Consider the following 23,866-nt stretch of genomic DNA (forward strand, 5'->3'; position numbering starts at 1 on the left):
ACTTGGTCCAAAATAGTCTTTTGCGATGCTTTACACTATTATATTTGTATGTCACTCCTATCATGTGGTTAAGTGCGCCACAAGTCTCTTCACAATGTTAGCACACATTCTCCCATGAAATCTTAACAATCCTCATATAGGTATAGGTATTACGAATGTGTCTTGTACCATTTTAATCTGCATCCTTGAGGTGGCAAAAAAGTTTGAGATGTGAAAAAAAACAATTGGTTCTCGTTTCATGTTTTTTGGGGGGATGAGCAGAAGGGTGCCTCAACACCCTAGCTGGGAGGGAGCTGGAGGTATCTGAACTAATTGCAGGCCTTTTGAGAAGCATTAAAGGTCTAGAAAAGCAACAATTTCCCATGGGTTTGAGCCCCACTGCAAGACCTGAGCACCTAATCCAGGCCACATTTCAGTGCAGAACTGCTGTTTTTCAGATGAGATGTTAAACCGAAGCCCTATCTGCCTGTTCAGGCGGACGTAATAAAAGATCCCATGTCACAATTCGAGGAACAGCAATGAAGTTCTCCTGGTGTCCTGGCCAAGACTAATCCCTCAGCCCATGCCACCACAACAGATTAACAAGTTATTTATCTCATTGCTGTTTGTGGGACCTTGCTGATTGCAAATTGGCTACCATGTTCGCCTACATAACAACAGTGACTACATTTCAAAAGTAATTCATTGGCTATGAAGCGCTTTGGGACATCCTGAGGATGTTAAAGTCACTATATGAATGCAAGTTCTTTTTTTCTTTAAATATAATACCTAAAACGTCCACCTTCAACTATACATCCCATGGAGATCCAAAGTCTAATTATAACATTATTATTCAAAGTTACAGCAGTCCCCATCGAGTAAATCCTTCTGGCTATGATGAATACGGGGTGTCTGTTCAAGGCTGAGGCAAATTCAGTTTGGAATGTGTGACTGGTGATTGGCGGTCCACTGATAGTATATATTGCACATCTCTAGTCCCTAATGAGCAGTGCTCCAATCCAAGACATTAGATTTTGCAATGACCCAGAGTTTGGTCGTTTGGAAGCTGAGGTTCTTATTAAGCAGCAGTACCTTCAATCTATTCAAGTGCTTCATCATATACGGTATAATCATCAGGGCAGTAAAATTTATTTATATTTATGATACATTTATTGGAAATCTTGCATTAAATTGGTAAAAGTAAACATACAGTAACAGCTACGTGTTTTTGATTGATTGATTGAATGATTAAGTTTGTCTAATTGTGAGACACTAAATTAAAAGCCTTAAATCATTCTGATCTTTTTCCATGTTAGTGACGAATTCAAAAGCACTGCAGATATTGGAAATGACATCAAAGCTTTGTAAAGAAAGTGTGAAAAATGGACCTAAAACTTAGGGATTAGTTCAGCAGCTAGCAGAATCAGTGATGCTTATGCTGGGTGTACAAAGAACCCTCCTGAAAAATGTTGCTTAACTGCTAAAGGTTACACTATATATTTACAAATACTATTCAATGCATTTTTAAGCCTTTCTTATGGCCTGAGTTTGCAAATGCAAAGAGTGTTCTATAAGGTCTGATGACTGCAGTTATCCTCAAAGCTAACAGAAGCATAATAGGAAGTAACATGTTAAACCAAAAGGTCAAATTTTCCTTGTCACTGCGTTGTTCTTTCATCTTATCGAATAAAGGTGATAGATTTTCAGGTCTATCTTATCTACAGTACAACAAAGCCTGGGCTTCCGTAGTGCACAATAGAACGAAAGGATCGAGTCTCTCACAGTGTGTGAGCACAGAATACCAATCAAGCCTAACTCACTGCTACATAAAAGCTGCATGGCATTAACCACAAGGGACATCAATACATATGCCATTTTTATTAATTTGTCAAGCCTGACTGAACAACTATTTTTGAAACAGCCACAATATGCAACAGAGGCATACAGTTCATAGACAAACATTGTTTTGACTGAAAAACTGGTAGTCTTGAAATTGTTCAACAATACACTTGAACTATAACTAAACTGGCAGTGAAGGACTGTGTGTCAATGGACAATGTTGTTCTGTTGAAGAAGGGAGGGAGAGGACCAATTATGGGAACAGACCAGGTTAGAATAATCAAAATTATCTGCAATAACAAAAACAAAATCTAACATGGTAGTGGATAGCATGTCATTCACTGTGTGAAGATGACAGCATCCAAGGATAGTATTATTGAAAAGACTACTAGATGTGTTATTCTGCCACATTAGATACTGTTGAGTGGGTAGTTTGTTCACACAAATGCAAGCCAGATGACAATGCACCTTTAAAGGATCATGACGCATTGAAGTTCAAATCAACATTAATGTGACACTAACACTACTATCATTAGACTGACTAAGGTATGAGAATCATACCAGATTAGAATGGAACAGCACAAAATTAGAATGCAAAGGGATGTGATGGGGACTAAAGGAAGATCCTGCAATTGCAATTCCTGTAATGTTTTAGTATCTGTGAAAAGTTGATTACTGACAGATTTTGTTTTGCTGGTATCACTGTAAATATTGAAAAATCTGTTACCAACTGAATTCACTGTTAAAATATTTTTAAACATAAATGTCGTAAATGGTTGCCTGCATTTTATTTTATCTGAAACAAAAGCTCTCAACTCAGCTACTTTGATCTATCCATAGTGATTGGAGTGCAAATCCAGAAAGATCAATACAATTTTTTTAATGATTTGAAAATTTCAAAGTCTGCCTTGAGAGTTGCAACATTTATCAAAGAGGACTGAATTTAAAGGGGAGGTGGTGCAAGGCTCATATAATGTTTTGTGTGACATTTTACTATGTTTATACCCGGGTACACTGTGTGGTTGATGATGGGCAATGGTCTCACTGGATATTTTCCTCTGTTGGTAACTATGACAAAAAATGCTCCCCATTTTATACTCGCATTTCCTTTTTCACAATGATGAGCAAAGGGTGGAAAACATAGCTGGAGTATTATCAGCTCTCTCATATGCTGTAAATTTCTCATTACCACAATCACAAAACATAAAACTAAGATCATTTGAAAATTGCTACACATTGAGAGCGTGCTTTAAAGGCATCATGAACTTCAGTATAGGCTCTTCCATATTGAATGACACCATTTCCATTGAATCAAAAGCTGGGTTCTAATCCAAACAACTAAATCAGGATTAGCAAAGAAATTAGGTTAGGTGCCCACAACTACAACAGAAAAGTGTCAAATCTCAGTAGGGTACAATTACAGCACATTGCTACAGACATACAAGCACTTCTGGTCCGAAGATACAATGAGAATATCATTGGTAGATGCCACATAAATCTGGCCTCCTTAAAGCTTCAAATATTGCTTGATCAGTAGTAGTTGTAATTTAACAGCCATTTTATTTCCAAATACACAGATCATGGAGGAGTTCATTGGTCTAATCTTCTGAATTCTCCATACTCCTGAAGTTCCTTGGATTCTTGGCTGGAAATCATACAGCATGACAGTAATATAGGGCCAAGGAGCGATGATATCAGAGCTGACCAAAATAATCATTTTTCATCTGGATGAAGGTATTAATGGATGCTGTCCAATGCTACTTGTCTTCTAAAGTGTTCATGCATTAAAATGTATTACTATTTGACACACAAGTGTAATACTTCTTTAAAGTTCATGTAAGTAAAAAGATCAGAAGAAAACATACTGTCTCTGCCATTGACTAAATGAAGTACTTCCTGAGGTCAGAAGCCTCTGATGCCATCTCCTCTTCTGTCCTCCATTGGTGTGATTCCTCAGATGTCTCTTGGTCATGCTTCTGGAGCTTTTAATGGTTGCATATGTGGGAGGAGGATAAATATATGAAAGGAAGAAATTACATTAATCTTCATGCATATATACTCTTATTAAAGTGAAAGAAGTTAACCCCATGCAGCTTGATCTGGTCTGTGTCAATATTAGGAATTTAAAAAGTGAGTTAGAGAGGCATTTTATGCGATTTCTCTAACTCGAGAGCCCAAAGCAGGATCCTTCTATTCTCTATTTGAAGTTTGTTAAATCCTTGCACATTTCTCTATTTTCATACTGCTAGGCAGCTGAAGTATGCAAAGTGTAAAGTGCATGTGGATTAACCCCACTGATCTCAGCTTCTTAATCAGGTCACTTTAGCTGCATGTACACTGGAAATTGTTTAATTTAAATCGCAAGAAATCAGCATCCATTCACTGGACCCTGCATTAGCACTGCGAAATTCAGCTTCTTTATCACAGAAACAGAATGATAGACCTACAAAAAACTGGGTTGATAATTCTATTGATACACTAAAGGAACATGAGGAGCCTGTGCACAGACACCAATTCCCAGTGATCCAAACTAAAGAAGTGCTGATGTTAAAATCATCTTTTGCAAAAACTGTGAATCCAGCCTCTGAGCCTCCCATGCTTCTAGTGAAGTGTATAAACTGCATGGGGATTAAGCCCAGCTCTTTACATTTATATAGTGCCTTTAGCATAGAAAAATGTCCCAAGGCACTTCACAGTTAAGGGTCAGACCCAAGCTGCAGAAAGGGAGAACATTAGGTGAGGTAACAGTAGAGGACACTAAGAATATCCCAACACTGGACAAACAGGGGACTCTCGGGGGGGAGGAGCTAAATACGATTAAAATCACTCAGGAGATGGTACTCAGTAAAATAATGGGACTCAAGGCGGATAAATCCCCTGGACCTGATGGCTTCCATCCTAGGGTCTTGAGGGAAGTGGCAGTAGGGATTGTGGATGCTTTGGTGATAGTTTTCCAAAATTCCCTGGACTCAGGAGAGGTCCCGGCAGATTGGAAAACTGCTAATGTAACACCCTTATTTAAAAAGGGTAGTAGGCAGAAGGCTGGAAATTATAGGCCAGTTAGCTTAACATCTGTGGTGGGTAAAATTTTGGAGTCTATTATTAAGGAGACAGTAACGGAACATTTAGATAAGCATAATTTAATAGGACAAAGTCAGCATGGCTTTATGAAGGGGAAGTCATGTCCGACAAATTTGCTTGAGTTCTTCGAGGATATAACGTATAGGGTGGATAAAGGGGAACCAGTGGACGTAGTGTATTTAGACTTCCAGAAGGCATTCGACAAGGTGCCACATAAAAGATTATTACTTAAGATAAAAAATCACGGGATTGGGGGTAATATTCTGGCATGGGTGGAGGATTGGTTATCAAACAGGAAGCAGAGAGTTGGGATAAATGGTTCATTTTCGGACTGGCAACCAGTAACCAGTGGTGTTCCACAGGGGTCGGTGCTGGGTCCCCAACTCTTTACAATCTATATTAACGATTTGGAGGAGGGGACCGAGTGCAACATATCAAAATTTGCAGATGATACAAAGATGGGAGGGAAAGTAGAGAGTGAGGAGGACATAAAAAACCTGCAAGGGGATATAGACAGGCTGGGTGAGTGGGCGGAGATTTGGCAGATGCAATATAATATTGGAAAATGTGAGGTTATGCACTTTGGCAGGAAAAATCAGAGAGCAAGTTATTTTCTTAATGGCGAGAGACTGGAAAGTACTGCAGTACAAAGGGATCTGGGGGTCCTAGTGCAAGAAAATCAAAAAGTTAGTTTGCAGGTGCAGCAGGTGATCAAGAAAGCCAACGGAATGTTGGCTTTTATTGCTAGGGGGATAGAATATAAAAACAAGGAGGTATTGCTGCAGTTATATAAGGTATTGGTGAGACCGCACCTGGAATACTGCATACAGTTTTGGTCTCCATACTTAAGAAAAGACATACTTGCTCTCGAGGCAGTACAAAGAAGGTTCACTCGGTTAATCCCGGGGATGAGGGGGCGGACATATGAGGAGAGGTTGAGTAGATTGGGACTCTACTCATTGGAGTTCAGAAGAATGAGAGGCGATCTTATTGAAACATATAAGATTGTGAAGGGTCTTGATCGGGTGGATGCAGTAAGGATGTTCCCAAAGATGGGTGAAACTAGAACTAGGGGGCATAATCTTAGAATAAGGGGCTGCTCTTTCAAAACTGAGATGAGGAGAAACTTCTTCACTCAGAGGGTGGTAGGTCTGTGGAATTTGCTGCCCCAGGAAGCTGTGGAAGCTACATCATTAGATAAATTTAAAACAGAAATAGACAGTTTCCTAGAAGTAAAGGGAATTAGGGGTTATGGGGAGCGGGCAGGAAATTGGACATGAAGCTGAGTTCGGATCGGTCAATGCCCTGTGGGTGGCGGAGAGGGCCCAGGGGCTATGTGGCCGGGTCCTGCTCCGACTTCTTGTGTTCTTTAGATTTGTGGTTGGGATCAGATCAGCCATGATCTTATTGAATGGCGGAGCAGGCTCGAGGGGCCGATTGGCCTACTCCTGCTCCAATTTCTTATGTTCTTATGTTCTTATGTAACTGAAGGCATAGTTGGTCTTAAGGGGGTTTTTTAAGGTGGGGAAGATGAAGCAAGGCAGAGGGGCTTTAGGAGAGAGTTCCAGAGGGTAGGATGAGATGGCTAAAGGTTCTGTCATCAATGTAGAGCAAAGGGAGTAAGGAATGCATAGTAGACCAGTGTTGGGCGAGCAGGGATGTAAGTCTGTTAGAGGTTGGAGAGGCAAATGAGCAAGGCTATGGGGATTTGTAGGCAATGATTAAGGATTTGGAGGCAAGTGAGCCGAGAAATGGGCAGCTCGGTGGGTGGGCCCTTGTGCGGGATAGAATGCAGGTGGTGGAGTTCTGGATGAATTGGAGTTTTTGTAGGTTGCATGTTGGGAGGCCGGCAAGGAAGGAGCTGGAAAAATCAAGTCTCGAGGTGACAATGGCATGAATGATGGTTTCATCAGTAATGGAGGTGAGGTAGGGATGGAGTCAAGCAATACTTTGGAGGTGGAAATAGGTGCAGTAAATGTGGGTGTAACACTAAATTGTGCATTGTTGAATTAATCATGAGCAAGTGTCCAGAAAGGTGGATGGAACGAAGGACTAGGGTGTGGAGAAACAGATGGGGATGGAACAGAATGGCCTTGGTCTTGCCAATAATGACCTGCTGAAAATTGTGCTTCATCCACGGCTGGATGTCAAACAGACAATCAAACAGCATAGTGACAGTGGTAGAGCAGTTAAGCTGGGTATTAATTGCTGATCACATACTTAACGATAATGTAGCTTAGTGGCAGTACACAGATGAGGAATAGGAGGGGGTGAAGTTTGGAACCTTGGGGCACAACTTTTCAGAAGCTTTTGAGTACAGCCTCTAATTCCCTGATGCTCTGCTCGACCTAAGTAAATTCAACATTTCTGTGCTCCCAGTGAGGAGCTTTGCTTCAAAGGAGCAAGAGTCAGAAATAGAGCAATAGCACCATAGTACCAATTCTCCGATCCACATTCCCTTAAAGCACAGTCGCCTGATGGGAGAGTGGCATCACTGGATTTCTTAAAAATTCCATCTTCTAATATAGTGGACACTATAAGTTTTCAAAATTCTGTTTCTTTTTCCCATATCTGTCGCCTCTTTCTAGTCTACCAGGCTGAAATCATGCACTCTACCACTGTGACATTTTCAGTTGACTCATTGTTTGGGGCTAAATAGAACATGAAATGGGTAGAGAAAAGGAGAAATAAGAGAATCAGATGAACTATAAGTACAGCCTCCACATTAAGTTTTTTGCAATTACAACAATGTGCCATTGACATGTTTTTTGAATATAAAACTGGCTGGTTACTGTGTCTGTCTGCCAACAAGCTTAATTGGACTCACAGGCATTTTAAATATGCAAAGAGATCTAATGTTGTAAATGCCAGCACTTTAAACAAAAAAGCCACCAGCTTGGCTGGCTGACACTTAATACTTAGCTAGCTCACCAACCTACGTGAAACGTCAGATCAGATAGCTTGGCATTAAATGATGGTTATTATTGCAAAGAGCTGAGCAGTTCATAGAGAAGACAAAGGCTGAACACAGTAAACTATTTTGAAGAGGTTAAAATACCTGACTGTTCAAAATAAAAAGCTTTGTTTTTACACAGCATTTAAAAACTATTTATTATATTGAGATATTCCCAAGACTGGACAAATTTAACATACAATCTGCAGAATTTGGTTAGGATTAATGCAGTAATTGGCTTTTTGGTGCTGCAGAATTCTAAAGTTTCTGGTCAGAAGCAAAGTACATTACATTAAATGATTCTGGCATATCAGCGTGTTGCAATAAAGTTTTGTAAACAAACGACTCTGGCATTATACATTTTGAGAAAATTATTTTCCTGTGACCTGTGCACAGAGCTTGAAGATTATTTTCCTGTCATTTTGTACCGATGACAACAGAAAACATCAATTCTCATGTACCTCAGACATAAAAACACAAAAAAAGGAACAAAAAAAAGCCATTCATACCATTAAGCCTGTGTACGATCTGCCCTTTCATGAACAGTCCAATTTATTTAAATCTCCTAAGGGAAGTGAGTAACGTCAGCTGAAACTTGAGATGAAGGGTTGTGAAATTTCTTCCCTTGAAGCAAACTAGTAAAATTCCAGGATATCAGTGTGACACTGCAACCTATGATATTCACCCCTGAGCAGTTCTGTTTTACCGATAGCATCCCCACGGTCCCCGCAGCAAAGGAATCATCATGTTCCAGAGATCTGATCATCATTTATGTCGACATAACCTGATATCTAACTTTTCAGACATCACAGGCCCATTTCTCTTCATTACTAATAGGACCCTTACCTGAATAGTTAACATCTAGCCATGCTTATCGGATAAGAAGAATTCTCCTATTTCACAATCATTGATTTTTTTTTTCTCTTCACGGAAGAGATTTAGATTATAGAATCATAGAAAGTTACGGCACAGAAGGAGACCATTTGGCCCATCGTGTCTGTGCCGGCTGAAAAAGAGCTATCCAGCTAATCCCACTTTCCAGCCCTTGGTCCATAGCCCTGTAGGTTACGGCACTTCAAGTGCACATCCAAGTACTTTTTAAATGAGTTGAGGGTTTCTTCCTCTACCACCCTTTCAGGCAGTGAGTTCCAGACCCCCACCACCCTCTGGGTGAAAAAAATTCTCCTCAGCTCCCCTCTAATCTTTCTACCAATTACTTTAAATCTATGCCTCCTGGTCACTGACCCCTCTGCTAAAGGAAATAGGTCCTCCCTATCCATTCTATCTAGTCCCGTCATAATTTTATATACCTCAATTAAATCTCCCCTCAGCCTCCTTTGTTCCAGAGAAAACATCCCCAGCCTATGCAATCTTTTCTCATAGCTAAAATTCTCCAGCCCTGGCAACATTCTCGTCAATCTCCTCTGTATCCTCTCTAGTGCAATCACATCTTTCCTGTGGTGTGGTGACCAGAATTGTACGCAGCACTCAAGCTGTGGCCTAACCAATGTTTTATACAGTTCCAGCATAACCTCCCTGCTCTTATATTCTATGCCTCGGCTAATAAAGGAAAGTATTCCGTATGCCTTTTTAACCACCTTATCTACCTGGCCTGCTACCTTCAGGGATCTGTGGACATGCACTCCAAGGTCCCTTTGTTCCTCTGCAACTCTCAGTATCCTCCCATTTATTGTGTACTCTCTTGCCTTGTTTGCCCTCCACAAATGCATTACCTCACACTTTGCATTGAATTCCATTTGCCACTCTTCTGCCCACCTGACCAGTCCACTATTATCTTCCTCCAGTCTACAGCTTTCCTCCTCACTATCAACCACACAGGCAATTTTTGTATCGTCTGCAAACTTCTTGATCAAGCCCCCGACATTCATGTCCAAATCATTAATATACACCACAAAAAGCAAGGGACCTTGCGGGACCCCACTGGAAACAGCCATCAACTATTACCCTTTGTTTCCTGCCACTTACCCTTGGATCCCATGGGCTTTTACTTTTTTGACTAGTCTGCCATGTGGGACCTTGTCAAAAGTGACCTTGCTAAAATCCATGTACACTGCATCAAACGCGTTACCCTCATCAACTCTCCTTGTTACCTGCTCAAAAAATTCAATCAAGTTGGTCAGACACGACCTTCCCTTAACAAATCCATGCTGACTGTCCTTGATTAAACTGTGCCATTCCAAATGACAATTTATGCTGTCTCTCAGAATCGATAACAATAATTTGCCCACCACCGAGGTTGGACTGACTGGCCTATAATTACTCGGTCTATCTCTTTCTCCCTTTTTAAACAACGGTACAATGTTAGCAGTCCTCCAATCTTCCGGCACCAGGCCTGTAGCCGGGGAGGATTGGAAAATGATGGTCAGAGCCTCTGCTATTTCCTCCCTTGCTTCTCATAGCAGCCTGGGATACATTTCAACCGGGCCTGGTGATTTATCTACTTTCAAAGATGCTAAACCCCTTAATACTTCCTCCCTCACTATGTTTATCCCATCCAATATTTCACACTCCTCCACTTTAACTACAATCTCTGCATCGTCCCTCTCTTTTGTGAAGACAGACGCAAAGTATTCACTAAGAACCATACACACATCTTCCGCCTCCACACACAGGTTACCTTTTTGGTCTCTAATAGGCCCTACTCTTTCCTTTGTTATGCTCTTTCTCTTCATGTATATATAAAACATTTTTGGGTTTTCCTTAATTTTGCTTGCCAGTATTTTTTCATGCCCTTTCTTTGCTCTCCTAATTTCCTTTTCAATTTCACCCCTGCACTTTCTATACTCCTCTAGGCTTTCTGCAGTATTGAGCTCTTGGTGTCTGACATAAGCTTCCCTTTTTTGCCTTATCTTACCCTGTATGCTCCTTGTCATCCAGGGAGCTCTGGATTTGGCAGTCCCACCCTTTTTCTTTGTGTGAACATGTTCACTCAGAACTCCTTGAATCTCTTCCCCCTTGAATACCTCCCACTGCTCTGACACTGATTTACCTTCAAGTAGCTGTTTCCAGTCCACTTTTGGTAAATCACTTCTCAGCTTAGTAAAATCAGCTTTTCCCCAATTTAGAACTTTTACTCCCATTCTATCTCTGTCCTTATCCATAACTATGCTAAATCTAACTGAATTATGATTACTACCACCAAAATGCTCTCCCACTGATTCTCCTTCCACCTGCCCGGCCTCATTCCCTAAAACTAAATCCAGAACTGCCCCCTCTCATGTTGGGCTTGCTACGTGCTGGCTAATAAAGTTTTCCTGAATGCAATTTAAGAATTCTGCGCCCTCGATACTTTTTGCAATGATTGTATCCCAGTTCATACTAGAATAGTTGAAATCACCGACTATTACTGCCCTATTGTTTTTGCACTTCTCAGAAATTTGCCTGCATATTTGCTCTTCTCTCTCCCTCTGACTGTTTGGGGGTCTATAGTACATTCCCAGCAGTGTGACTGCCCCTTTTTCGTTCTTTTGCTTAACCCATATGGCCTCATTTGATGATCCTTCTAACATATCATCCCTCCTCACAGCCGTAATTGTTTCTTAAACCAATATTGCCACCCCCTCCTTTTATATCCCCCTCTCTATCGCATCTGAAAACCCTGTAACCAGGAACGTTGAGCTGCCATTCCTGCCCCTATTTAAGCCATGTTTCTGTAATAGCTAAGATATCGTACTTCCACGTGTCTATCTGTGCCCTTGGCTCATCTGCCTTATTCACTATACTCCTTGCATTGAGCTATATACCATTACGCATTGCCAAACTCCTTTGTTGTCTAGTTTCTAACCTTTGTTTCCTCTGCCTTCCAAACGCACTTACCAATTTTCTGCATTCCATTTCCAGCTCTGCTTCTCTCCCTTCTGAATCTACGTTCAGGTTCCCATCCTCCTGCCAAGCTAGTTTAAACCTTCCCCAACAGCACTAGCAAACCTCCCTGTGAGGATATTGGTCCCGACCCTGTTGAGGTGCAACCCATCCGGCTTGTACAGGTCCCACCTCCCCCAGAACCGGTCCCAAAGCCCCAGGAATCTAAAGCCCTCCCTCCTGCACCATCTCTCCAGCCACGCATTCATATTCTCTGTCCTCCTATTTCTATACTCACTAGCACGTGGCACTGGGAGTAATCCGGAGATTACTACCTTTGAGGTCCTGCTGATTAATCTCATTCCTAACTCCTTAAAATCTGCCTGCAGGACCTCATCCCTCTTTCTACCAATGTCGTTGGTAGCGATATGGACCATAACCTCTGGCTGTTCACCCTCCCACTCCGGAGTGTTCTGCAGCCGCTCGGTAACATCCTTGACCCTGGCACTAGTGGGGGGCAACATACCATCCTGGAATCTCGTCTGCAGCCACAGAAACACCTATCTGTTCCCCTAACTATAGAATCCGCTATCATGATCACTCTCCTGACCTTCCTCCTCCCCCCCTGTACAGCTGAGCCACCCATGGTGCTGTGGACTTGGCTCTGGCTGCACTCCCCAGAGGAACCCTCTCTCCATCAGTATTCAGAACTGAGCACTGTTTTGAGAGTGAGATGCCCTCAGGAGACTCCTGCACTACCTGCCTGGTCCTCCTTGTCTGTCTAGCGGTCACCCAGTCCCTCTCTCTGCCTGCACTCTCTTAAGCTGTGGGGTGACCACCTCCTGAAACATGCTATCCACGAAACTCTTAGCCTCGCGGATGCACTGCAGTGAAGGAGTTATGTTCAAGTGTCGTGTTTCAGACAAGGTGATTTTGCATAGGTTTAAAAAATTATAGGCTGAAACCACTTAGCTGAAGAATCTATTTGTTAATGGGCTAGGTATTGAAGATATGTATTAAAGCCAGACAAGCCAGTTTGTGGAAAGCTCATGTCTACTTCAAAATGATACACTAAGGGTCAATGTTCTCATCCCAGGCTCATTAAAGAAGAAAAGCCCATATTCATCTTAAAAATAGTAAATGATGCTTTCTTTAAAACAACATGGGGAGGGGGTGGTGGCGAGAGAGGAGAAACAGGGATTTCATTGAAAGGTCTACTGGTGAATCACTGAAAAGAAAAGAAGTCAGAAGTACAGCCCTCCCACTGGCTGGGATCATAGAGGGAAAAGGACAAAGGGCACATGGGCAGTCAGTTAGCCAGCTGGAGCAGGTAAGAAGCATGACCTAGCAAGAAAAAATTCACTCATCCCAAATCCAGGATCGGAAGGCACACCAGGAAAAGTCAAGCGAGCTTGCTAATAAAAATAGTGTGGCATATTAATTATTTTTCTTATTCTTGACAAGTTTTGTGTAATTAGTTGAATCAAGGTGAGGTTTGATTGCATCTGTTAGACTGTACATTCACTTGCCCCTCTAAGTGTTTTAGTCCACCTTTGGAAAGATCGGAGAAGCGCACAAGGACACAGGAAAAACACAATATCCAATTCAGACCACAAAAGGATCCGATTGTTACAACACTGGCTTACACCATTATATAATTTCATAGAGGTCAGTACTGGCACACTCTTATACATAAGACGCTTAAGACTGCTCAGTTTGGGTTCCACCAGGACCACTTGGCTCCAGATCTCATTACAGCCATGGTCCAAACATGGATAAAAGAGCTGAATTCCAGAGGTGAGGTGAGAGTAACTGCCCTTGACATCAAGGCAGCATTTGACTGAGTGTGGCACCAAGGAGCCCTGGTAAAATTGAAGTCAGTGGGAATCAGGGGGAAAACTCTCCAGTGGCTGGAGTCATACCTAGCACAAAGGAAGATGGTAGTGGTTGTTGGAGGCCAATCATCTCAGCCCCAGGACATTGCTGCAGGAGTTCCTCAAGGGAGGGTCCTAGGCCCAACCATCTTCAGTTGCTTCATAGATGATTTTCCCTCCATCAGAAGGTCAGAAATGGGGATGTTCACTGATGATTGCACAGTGTTCAGTTCCATTCGCAACCCCTTAGATAACGAAGCAGTCCGTGCACACATGCAGCAAGACGTGGACAATATCCAGGCTTGGGCTGATAAGTGGCAAGAAACATTTGCTCCAGACAAATGCTAGGCAATGACCATCTCCAACACGGGAGAGTCTAACCACCTCCCCATGACATTCAACGGCATCACCATCGCCGAATCCCCCACCATCAACATCCAGGGGGTCACCATTGACCAGAAACTTAACTGGACCAGCCACATAAATACTGTGGCTACAAGAGCAGGTCAGAGGCTGGGTATTCTGTGGCGAGTTACTCACCTCCTGACTCCCCAAAGCCTTTTCACCATCTATAAGGCACAGGTTAGGAGTGCGATGGAATAGTTTCCACTTGCCTGGATGAGTGCAGCTCCAACAACACTCAAGAAGCTTGACACCATCCAGGACAAAGCAGCCCGCTTGATTGGCACCCCATCCACCACCCTAAACTTTCACTCACTTTACCACCAGCGTACCGTGGCTGCAGTCTGTACCATTTACAGGATGCACTGCAGCAACTCGCCAAGGCTTCTTCGACAGCACCTCCCAAACCCGCGACCTCTACCACCAAGAAGGACAAGGGCAGCAGGCGCATGGGAACAACACCACCTGCACGTTCCCCTCCAAGTCACACACCATCCCGACTTGGAAATATATTGCCGTTCCTTCATCGTCGTTGGGTCAAAATCCTGGAACTCCCTTCCTAACAGCACTGTGGGAGAACCTTCACCACATGGACTGCAGCGGTTCAAGAAGGCGGCTCATCACCATCTTCTCAAGGGCAATTAGGGATGGGCAATAAATGCTGGCCTTGCCAGCGACGCCCACATCTCATGAATGAATTAAAAAAAACTGTATCCAAGAGAATATATAAGGCAGACCCAAATCTTGCAGCAGGAACTTCTACATATATATTGTATAAAATAACAGCCAGTCAGTGGATGAATCATAGACCGTATTGGGTTCCTCGCTGGCCTTACTTGGCTGTATGTGTACAAATGCTTGCCCAAAACTAACTCAGTAAGTCATCGATCATCTGGTATTCTATCTATATCTCAACATTAGAAAACATGTTGTACTGTCATTTTCAGTTATGATGGGTGAGTATTTATACCATCTGCCTTCATGTACCAACCACTACTTACAAAATTCACAGAGAAACGAGTGAGGCATACTGTGCATCATATTTATTCTGTTTCTGTGATATTGAATAAAAAGATTGCGATTTTGTAAAATAATATATTCAGAAATCCTGCATCTAAAGGAAACAGTGATTCACAAAGGGCTCACTATTGTACTTAGATATCGGCAACAGGTGGTGTGAAGACCTTATATTTTAGTTCCAAGAAACACAAGGCATGTCGATAAAAGTTTGGTATGCTCCAATCAATGCCACTGTGGGTTGTGTGAAACAATTAGCTGACGTGGTGTGAAATTGATCCAAACTTCTAACATAGTATTAAAGCAACCCTCTTTAGAATGTTGCAACAAATGATCAAAACATTATTTGTCGGTTATTTCATTCAGTAAAGCACATTTTCTGGAAGTTGTAAAAAATCAATTTTTTCATTTTGATACTAGATTTCAAAACATTTTGGGACTGATTTCCATGTGGGCACATATTGTTAAGGACCATATTAGCAAGCCCCTGATAATTGTAGTGCTGGATTTTGGGTTCACATCAGGCTGAACTGGAAAAAAGACAGGTTCAGCACCGCAACTGTCTATAATTAAAGGCATGCAGCAGCCTAAAGAGGGATTGCTGTTTTAGTGGCCAAAGCGGAATAAAATGCAATTGTCAAAAATCAGACCTGTCAATCTGTCGTCACTGGAGCAGCAAAGTGCCCTGCTTTTCAGTCTGGGCTGTAGTAATTTAATTGGATCAAGTGCGTCAGAGCAGGGAACTGCCAGCTCCTTAAAATAGTCATTGAGTTACCAGCAGAGTGGGTCAGGGTGTCTAGCAGAAGGCAGTGGTGCATGTCAGTGCAAACAGCACTGTGCAGGAGCCTTGAATGCAGAGTTGCAAGATGTTTAATGACCTCATCAGTCATGTCAAGGTGAGAGACCCCATCATAATCTCATTGTTCCCTCGCCCACACAGTCTCAAGTGGTTGAACAGCTTCCCAATATTGTTCATTTTATTAGATCAAGCGTGTACCACAAGGAGCTGTTATTGGGTGATCAGAAGAGTGGGCCATTATGCACCAAGGTACACTTCACAGCAACTCCCTTTCCCACCAATACCTCCTTTTCTCACGTGCTCAACTGCTGTTCTGCCAGATAAATCTTTCTAGCGGCATGATGCACATTCATGTCTTGACACATAGATGTATTAAACAAGTGACTAATATGCTGTTTGTTATAGCAAGCCACTTCATCTCTTTCCTCATAGATAACCGACAACAGCAAGAGAGGGCCCGAAGAACTGCATGATGCACATTCATGTCTGGGCAGCATTCTGATATGGTGGGGGGGTAGAAAATTGTTAAGGACCATTTTCCGGCATGTAGTTGGCGCTGTGCTTCCCGCATGCGCCTGAACTGGAGGTTGGGGGGGGGTGGTCCCCGAGATGCTTCAAGAAATGAGGTCTCAGGCCACATTTTAATAATTGTAGCGAGCTGCTGGCACTTGCCACACCTCCAGAGGCAGCTCGCCACTTTGCTGCGCTCCAATTTGAGCTTCTGCCTCACTGACAGTGGCCTGCAAATGATTCCAGAGATGGGGGAGAAGCAATTGGGGAGGAGGGGGTGGTGAGCGTGGGTCGGCAACAGCCCATGGTAGCAGTAGCAGATCAGCCATATTATACTCCCCGCTGGATTTTCTTTTCCATTGGCTTCAAAATTAGGTGGGGTGTATAACGGGGGGGCCTGTATGCTGCCATCAGTTTTTCAACCAGCAGTGAAAGTTAAAATCTATCCCTACTAATCGAACCTAAATTTGAACAAATCCCAAAGATGCTTGTATTTGACCTTAATGGCTTGACTTCTCCCTTGGACATTTGTCTTAGACAAACCAATTCATTGCAGCAACAATTGTATCAAGTAAAGTTGGGACACGATTTCTGTGATTTAATCTAGATTTTAAAGCACTATGATAGAATTAAAGAAGCACATTTCAAGTTAAATTTTAGGCAAATATACTCGGCTCAGAGTTGGTCCCAAACCTTTCCTTCCGCAAACTTATCCTTCTTTGATTCTACACCCTATTCATTCAGTCATTCACTGCAACTGAAGCATCTGGTGTAGAATAATTCAATGTCACTTATTCAGCAGAGTATAACATCTTATTGAGTTGTCATTTAGATATCATTGTAACACTTGTTCCTCCTCTCTTTCTTTAGGTGAGCCACATGAAGCTGAATTGGAGCCAGCTGCTGAGAGGAAGATTGCACCTCACAGCGCGATACATCCCTCAATCTAATCTGCAAATCAGTAGCACAAGTACATCCACCCCCAGGATAACGTTGATAATGAGCTTGGGGACATTGCAATCGATGATATATAGAGCACCTGTGAGCAGGAGCAGGTGGCAATGGCAGGTAGCTGATGTACAGAAGTTCAGCTCACGAGGACAGGGACCCAGACCTCAGGAATCTATGGTGAAGATGTACATGCAAGCAGAGGATGCAGTAATTATGAGAAGTTCTCTTTAATAAGAATCTGCCACACTGCTCTCACGACTGAAGAAGTAGGTTCATCTCAGCATCTTCAGTCTCCTGTAAGTTGTTTCCTTGATGAAGCTCAATGCCTCTTCCTTTGATTGACCATGTTGATTCCTTATTGTGCATTCCTTGCTGTGGAGCATGTAGCTAATGATGATCATGCTAGCTGAACCACAGGAATCCCCTGATACAAGCACCTTATTATACCCATGCTCAGATGCTCCTCAGCTACTGTAAAGGGGTCATGAACCAGTGCTTTAGCAACCAGCTTAGTCTCCAAGCAGTCAACCTTGGACTTTTTCTTTCAGGATCAAGTAATGGGCATACAATGGATTGCCTTAAAATAATAGAATCATTATTGCTGTTGAGGAATTCATCTACATGATCCTGTGCAGATTGACTGTGATGATCTGTACACTGATAGAGTGGTAGCCCTTGCAGTTCCTCGGGCCCTGTCTTGCTGTTGTCAGTTATCTATGAGGAAAGAGATGAAGTGGCTTGCTAGAACAAACAGCGTATTAGTCACTTGTTTAATACATCTATGGACTGCAGATCAACTGATATTGCTGGTGAACAGGAGGCAGCTAGGAATGCGACTGAGGTGAAGAAGTTCAGGGCTGAAATGACCTTGACAGCAACTGACAGTGTTGTGTCTGCCCTGGAGTTTGGCTCCAGGCCAACTCGTAGCATGTGTCACAACTCTATTGCAAAGTCCCTGATGAATTGAAGCTTTTGCATAAGTTGTTTCTGAGACAAGTCCAGATTAGTCTGCTGTTGTTTGTATATACGGTGGGGAGGGTAATGGTGTTTAGGTGCAGACCACATATGATCTAATGTTGCTTGCCTTGTGTTCTTCCTACTATTGTTCTTCATTCAAGTAACACAAATAAAGAGGGATTATAGAATAGAATCATAGAAGTTTACAACATGGAAACAGGCCCTTCGGCCCAACATGTCCATGTCGCCCAGTTTATACCACTAAGCTAGTCCCAATTGCCTGCACTATGCCCATATCCCTCTATACCCATCTTACCCATGTAACTGTCCAAATGCTTTTTAAAAGACAAAATTGTACCCGCCTCTACTACTGCCTCTGGCAGCTCGTTCCAGACACTCACCACCCTTTGAGTGAAAAAACTGCCCCTCTGGACCCTTTTGTATCTCTCCCCTCTCACCTTAAATCTATGCCCCCTCGTTATAGACTCCCCTACCTTTGGGGTTCTCATTGGATACAGCCATTAGCCTGAGGAGTTGGTTATTTTCAAAAATGGGTGCACCAAAATCATCCTACAAGTACTCTTCAACCACAGAGCTGACCACAAAGCAAAACAAAGTCAGCAAAAGTTTTTTAAAAATTGAATCACACCTGAAAATTGCTGGCTGTCCCTTTAAATTCCTCTCTGCTGAAAGCTGTAGCTCAGCACCCCTAGACATCAATTAAGATGAGCAAAATTATAAAGTGTATTTCTGGTCTAAAGACTGGGAAATGGTATAGACATTTAAATGTTGCCACTTCCACCACATTATAATACTGTAATGAAGTCCAGCCTATTTCTGATGGGGGCTTCTGATAAAATGCGTTGCAGAAATGCCTGTCAGACACAAAATAGGTGTAGATCTGATGGCACAGGACTGCATTCATTTTTCTGCTCTGTTACATTGTCTGTGCACCTGTTTATGGAGCGTAACATCGATGAAAATCAGACCCATTATTGAACAAATAGGTTGTGATATTGTAAAATACCATGGATGAAAACTAAATATGACACACATTTATGATACACAGCATGCCTCACATTTCTGTTTGCAGTGAATTTGATAAGTAGCAGTACATGATGCCAGAAGGTATAAAGCCTCAGACATCACAATTCAGTGGGCAAGATTTACTTTTCTTTAATGCAATTGCTAAATGTCATGCATATCATGATGTGTAACACCAACACTCAACTACACTTTATCCAACACAGTACACTGTATTCGCTGCTCACGATGCGGTCTCCTCTACATTGGGGAGACCAAGCGCACGTTGGGTGATCGCTTTGCTGAACACCTCCATTCTGGCCAAAAATGCAATCCTGAGCTGCTGGTCACTTGTCACATTAATTCTCTGTCCCACTTTGACCTCTGTTCTTGGCCTCTTACACTCTTCCAACGAAGCTCAAAGCAAGTTTGAGAAACACCACTTCATCTTTTTACTAGGCACTTTACAGCCCTCCGGTCTTAACATTGACTTTAGCAACTTCAGACCTCAACCACAGCTCCCATTTTCTCTCGTACAGCAGGTGCTGGTAATGTAGCATGAGTGCACCAGCACTTTTGGGAATGGGGGAGGTTGCTGGCTGGTGCATGGGGTGGGGATCCCCTATCAGTGCACAGCCGGTGTGGCGATCTGCACCCCAGGTATGTACCTGTCTTTCTCTTCCACCATATTCCTGAGCCATTGAAGCCTTCTTCACTTTGCCAGATTTTCCATTTAATTTCTCTCATCATTGCCTCCTTTTGTCTTACACCATGATCATTTCTGTCATTTAATCATCTCCTATTCTCCACCTAATGACTTTACAGATCATTCTTTTTCTTTTCTTGTGTGTAGTCATTTATTTTTCCCCACCCTTTTCCCTGGCTCCATTCCTCCTGTAACATCTTCCAGATCTGATGACGGGTCATGGGCCGAAAACATTAACCCCATCTCTCCACAGATGTTGCAGCGTTTCTTATTTTAATTAAAGAGCAGAACAAACGTTACTTTAAATCTTCAAGTAAGATTCTATCAAGAACGAAACTGAGACTGTCTCAGTGTTCCCCAGCATCCACTGTGCCATTGCAGCTGACAGTCCTGACATTGGCAGTGGAATGGTAAAGTAAAAAAAACAGGGTGCTACTGCTGCCTCTGGACTCTGTCTTTGCGGGCATCGTTGGAGGCTGCTCCCTGATGGCCCTGTAAACAGAATCAGACTTGACATCAGAGCCTGAGGTGGCTGTGTTTTCTGACAGTTGGCTCAGTGTTAGTACAGGTCAGTGAAGGGGGTTATGTGCTCCTTGACCTATACAAACCTTCCTGGAAAACCATAGCAGCCAGATACATAGTTGCAAACCATGAATTAAAATCAAGTGCTCATGCCCAGATGTTTTGACATTATTTCTGGCTGCTGTGGAATCGTCTCACAAAAGTATCAGGATGATTTCTGCAGCACAGACAGCCTGAAGCGGTAATGTGTTTATATTGCAGAACCACTTCCTAATGCAGTTCTGCAGCATAAACACAGCATTACTAACCACATATACTTCACATCCTGCTAGATTTCCCATATGCTGTATCATTGAATAAAACCTGGCAGAATCCTATATTACAATTTTACACTCTGCCTTCACTTATTCTTTTTGTTTTCACCCATTGCTATTTTTACTCTACACACCATCAGCCTTGTTTATAACACAAGTGTTCAACAAGGAAAATCTCCTGTTCACACCATTCTTTATAAATTACTTGCTCACAGAGTCTCTCATCCTGTAATTGTCCTTTTTGCCTTCCACTCTGTCTTCCCCTTTATTTCTCTTTCTGTATGACTCCATCACACTTTCTCTCATTGTACTCTCTTGACTCCAACTTTTTCTCACTTTCTCTCTTAACCTTTTTGGTAAATCTATCCTTTCCGCTGTTTCCTCAGTCTTCTCTACATCTCACATTCTCCGTGTTTCACACAATTTCTCTCCCTTTCTCTCTGGATGCCTCTCTCTCTTTATGTATCGCATTCTCTACTTTTCCTCTCACCTCCCACAGAGAATTAGATAGAGGCAGACCATCTGATAGGCACTAAAATGATTGTGCTTCTTACTAGGTATGAAAAAATACCTTTTACTGCTTTTGTGTTATAAGCTTCTTTGGACTGGTTCAGCGAAGGAGGCATCAGGACTGAAGCCAAGATTGGGATGGGCACTGCCCTGCCTCTCCTTTTAGTGATCAGCATAATCTGGAAATCTTCTTCCAACTACAGAGCAGGAGATCACTCCCGTCATCAACTCGGGCAACATCTTCCAACAGCAACCGAGGTGGTCTATGTTTTTTAAAAGTTTGCAAGCGAGGAGTCAGTTTCCATCCCAATCCCAGCCTCAGAACTGCTCAAAAGAAGCTCGTAATACAAAAGCAGCAGTTGGTATCTTTCAAGCTGCAACGTGCATGAATCAGAGAAACTGGCATATGGGGTTGTTGTCAGGAGGGCGTGGGGAGGGGGGCTAGGGTGGCATAGAGCAGGAAGCCCTGGCCCTGAGTTTGCTTGGTAGCTCCAGTGTATTAATGGTGGGATGGGAGGGAGAGGATGGCTCGAACCTGGGAAGTAGCACACAGAGGGCTGGAAGGGGAATGGACAGAATGGTCTGGAATCTAGGAGCCCTCATGTGAATTGAGCCCTGGAGGAAATCATTTTGAAGAATTATTTTAATTTCTTAATGTGGCGATACTTTTGAATTTAACAACGTAAGAGATGTGTTTCATCATAGAGCGAGTGAGTGCCTAACCCAGGCCCTCTGCCAGTGTATTGCTGGGCTGAGGCAGGCTGCGCTGAGCAAAGTAAACTTTTTTGCTTATATTAGGAGTCAGAGGTCAGGTTAAAGGACAAATGGGGTCATTGTAGTGTGACTCAGGCAGCTTTATAAATGATGACAATAGTGTGGCAGAAGAGTTGAACAGATACTGTATCCGTGATTTTGACCCTGCCTGCCTGAGGCGCATGGGACAGGCGAGTGGTTAAAATAGTGGTAGAATACTTTCCTGACGCAGGCGGACAGAGGCCTCAGGAATATGTTAGAATTGGGGTCCTACGATGCAATTAGGTGCAATTAACAGATGATAATAGATGCAATTTTAACTAATAATTGTGGCAGTTCCACTGTGCCAGACCCACCAGAACACCTGGAGGCAATCAGAACCAGAAGAGGCCCAGAAGATTAAGTAATTTTTAATATTTTTTTTCTTTGTGGGCCAGGAGGAACAAGAGTGCTCCTCCAGGCCGGACATGGAAACATTGGGCCTCCCTTGCCCCAGACTTCCCTCTCCTTCCCCTGACCATGATGCCCTCTCAACCCTCCCACCCACCAAGTATGTTACCTGACTGTCGGGGACCGTTCCTTCGGGTCTCCAACAGCAGTCTCCTGCCGCCTGAAATCTCACTCCCACCCACTGGTCAGCTAGTACTTCCTCCGTGTTTGGGCAGGAGGCCAATAGGGCCTATGCAGATGTGGCCAGGGAGTTAAAATCTCCCGGCCTCATGCTGTGGAGGGCCAGACAATTTCCTGTCTGCCTCAGCCCCCTGCCCATGAGTCCCGCTGGGAGTTAAAATCTGGGCTTTTGTGCCTGTTTTGAACTGTGAGAAAGTTTGATCTGCCCCTTGGCCTAGCAGTTAAAACTGAAACTCAAAAAAGTTGCTTGCACATCTGCGGGGAAATGATACAGGCTAAATCAAATGGGTACAAGATGGAAAAAGCACCAGAACCAGACTTAATTTATCCTCGGGTACTGAAGGTCTTAAGTGATGCTCATTGAGAACAGGAAAAGTGTCTGATGATCGGAGGAAGCCAAATGGGGTGCCATTTTTTAAAAAAGGATTAAGATCACAACCTGGAAATTAGGGACCTGTGAGGTCCACCTCCGTAGTGGGGAAAGCATCTTTCAAGATGCTATTAACGATCATGTAGAACACTCAGGCTTGATAGGTGATACCCAACACTACTTCAGAAAACAGAAGTTATATTTGACAAACCTAATTCAATGTTTTGATGTCATTAGAATGGTGGATCAGGGAGATCTAGTAGACATCGGCATAAATTATCCCCCAAGCGGACTTTCGGTGGCTGGCCGGCCATCCGGCAGTTTTGGTGGGAGGCCTGGTCCATTTTGAGGGCCGGGCCTCATTGGATACGGTGCAGAGACCATCCAACTCAGTCCAAAAATGGCAATTGGGGTCCTATTGATGTCATAGGACTCCAATTTCCATTTTGAATGGGCCTATAGCCCAATTCCAGGGGCCTCGCCAGCCTCCCAGCGATAAGCCCCAGTGAACATTGCAGCAGTGGGGCAGTAGGTTATTGTCCACCATTTTCGGGGCACTACTGTCCTGTTTTCAACGGGCGGAAGGACTGAAAATTAAATTGCAATCTTCGATTAACAAAAAGCATTTGATAAACTTCCTGATTTTTTCATAATTTTTCTGACTTCTGGATTTTTTAATATGTTTACGATATTATAAATGTTATTTTTGGGGAAGGTAGTGGGGTGGGTGAGGAACTGTCATGTTATTGTGCATCAAAATTCTTTTTTGCTGCAATGTGACAGGGAGAACATGACTGAAATTAGGAAGGAAAGCTTTGTACACAGAATTGATGAATGACAAAGGCACAAAATAT

At 42.9% G+C, this 23,866-nt stretch overlaps 1 protein-coding gene across 4 annotated transcripts in view; it reads right to left on the reverse strand.

Moving 5' to 3' along the window:
- Positions 1-1,032: 1,032 nt before the first annotated feature.
- Positions 1,033-23,866, reverse strand: part of fhit (fragile histidine triad diadenosine triphosphatase) — an 838,012-nt gene continuing 815,178 nt past the window's right edge. The window contains exons 7-8 of one of the 4 annotated variants that reach the window (XM_067998827.1): positions 3,684-3,800; positions 1,034-3,463 (exon numbers count right to left, since the gene is read on the reverse strand). In XM_067998827.1, coding sequence (XP_067854928.1) covers positions 3,699-3,800 — 102 coding nt within the window. In that variant the 3' untranslated portion in view covers positions 1,034-3,463; positions 3,684-3,698. Of the gene's footprint in view, positions 3,801-23,866 lie in introns of all 4 variants that reach the window. The other 3 variants (XM_067998830.1, XM_067998828.1, XM_067998826.1) reach the window with 3 other exon arrangements.

This window comes from Heptranchias perlo, chromosome 17 (genome assembly GCF_035084215.1).
Source record: "Heptranchias perlo isolate sHepPer1 chromosome 17, sHepPer1.hap1, whole genome shotgun sequence".
Classification (NCBI taxonomy): domain Eukaryota; kingdom Metazoa; phylum Chordata; class Chondrichthyes; order Hexanchiformes; family Hexanchidae; genus Heptranchias; species Heptranchias perlo.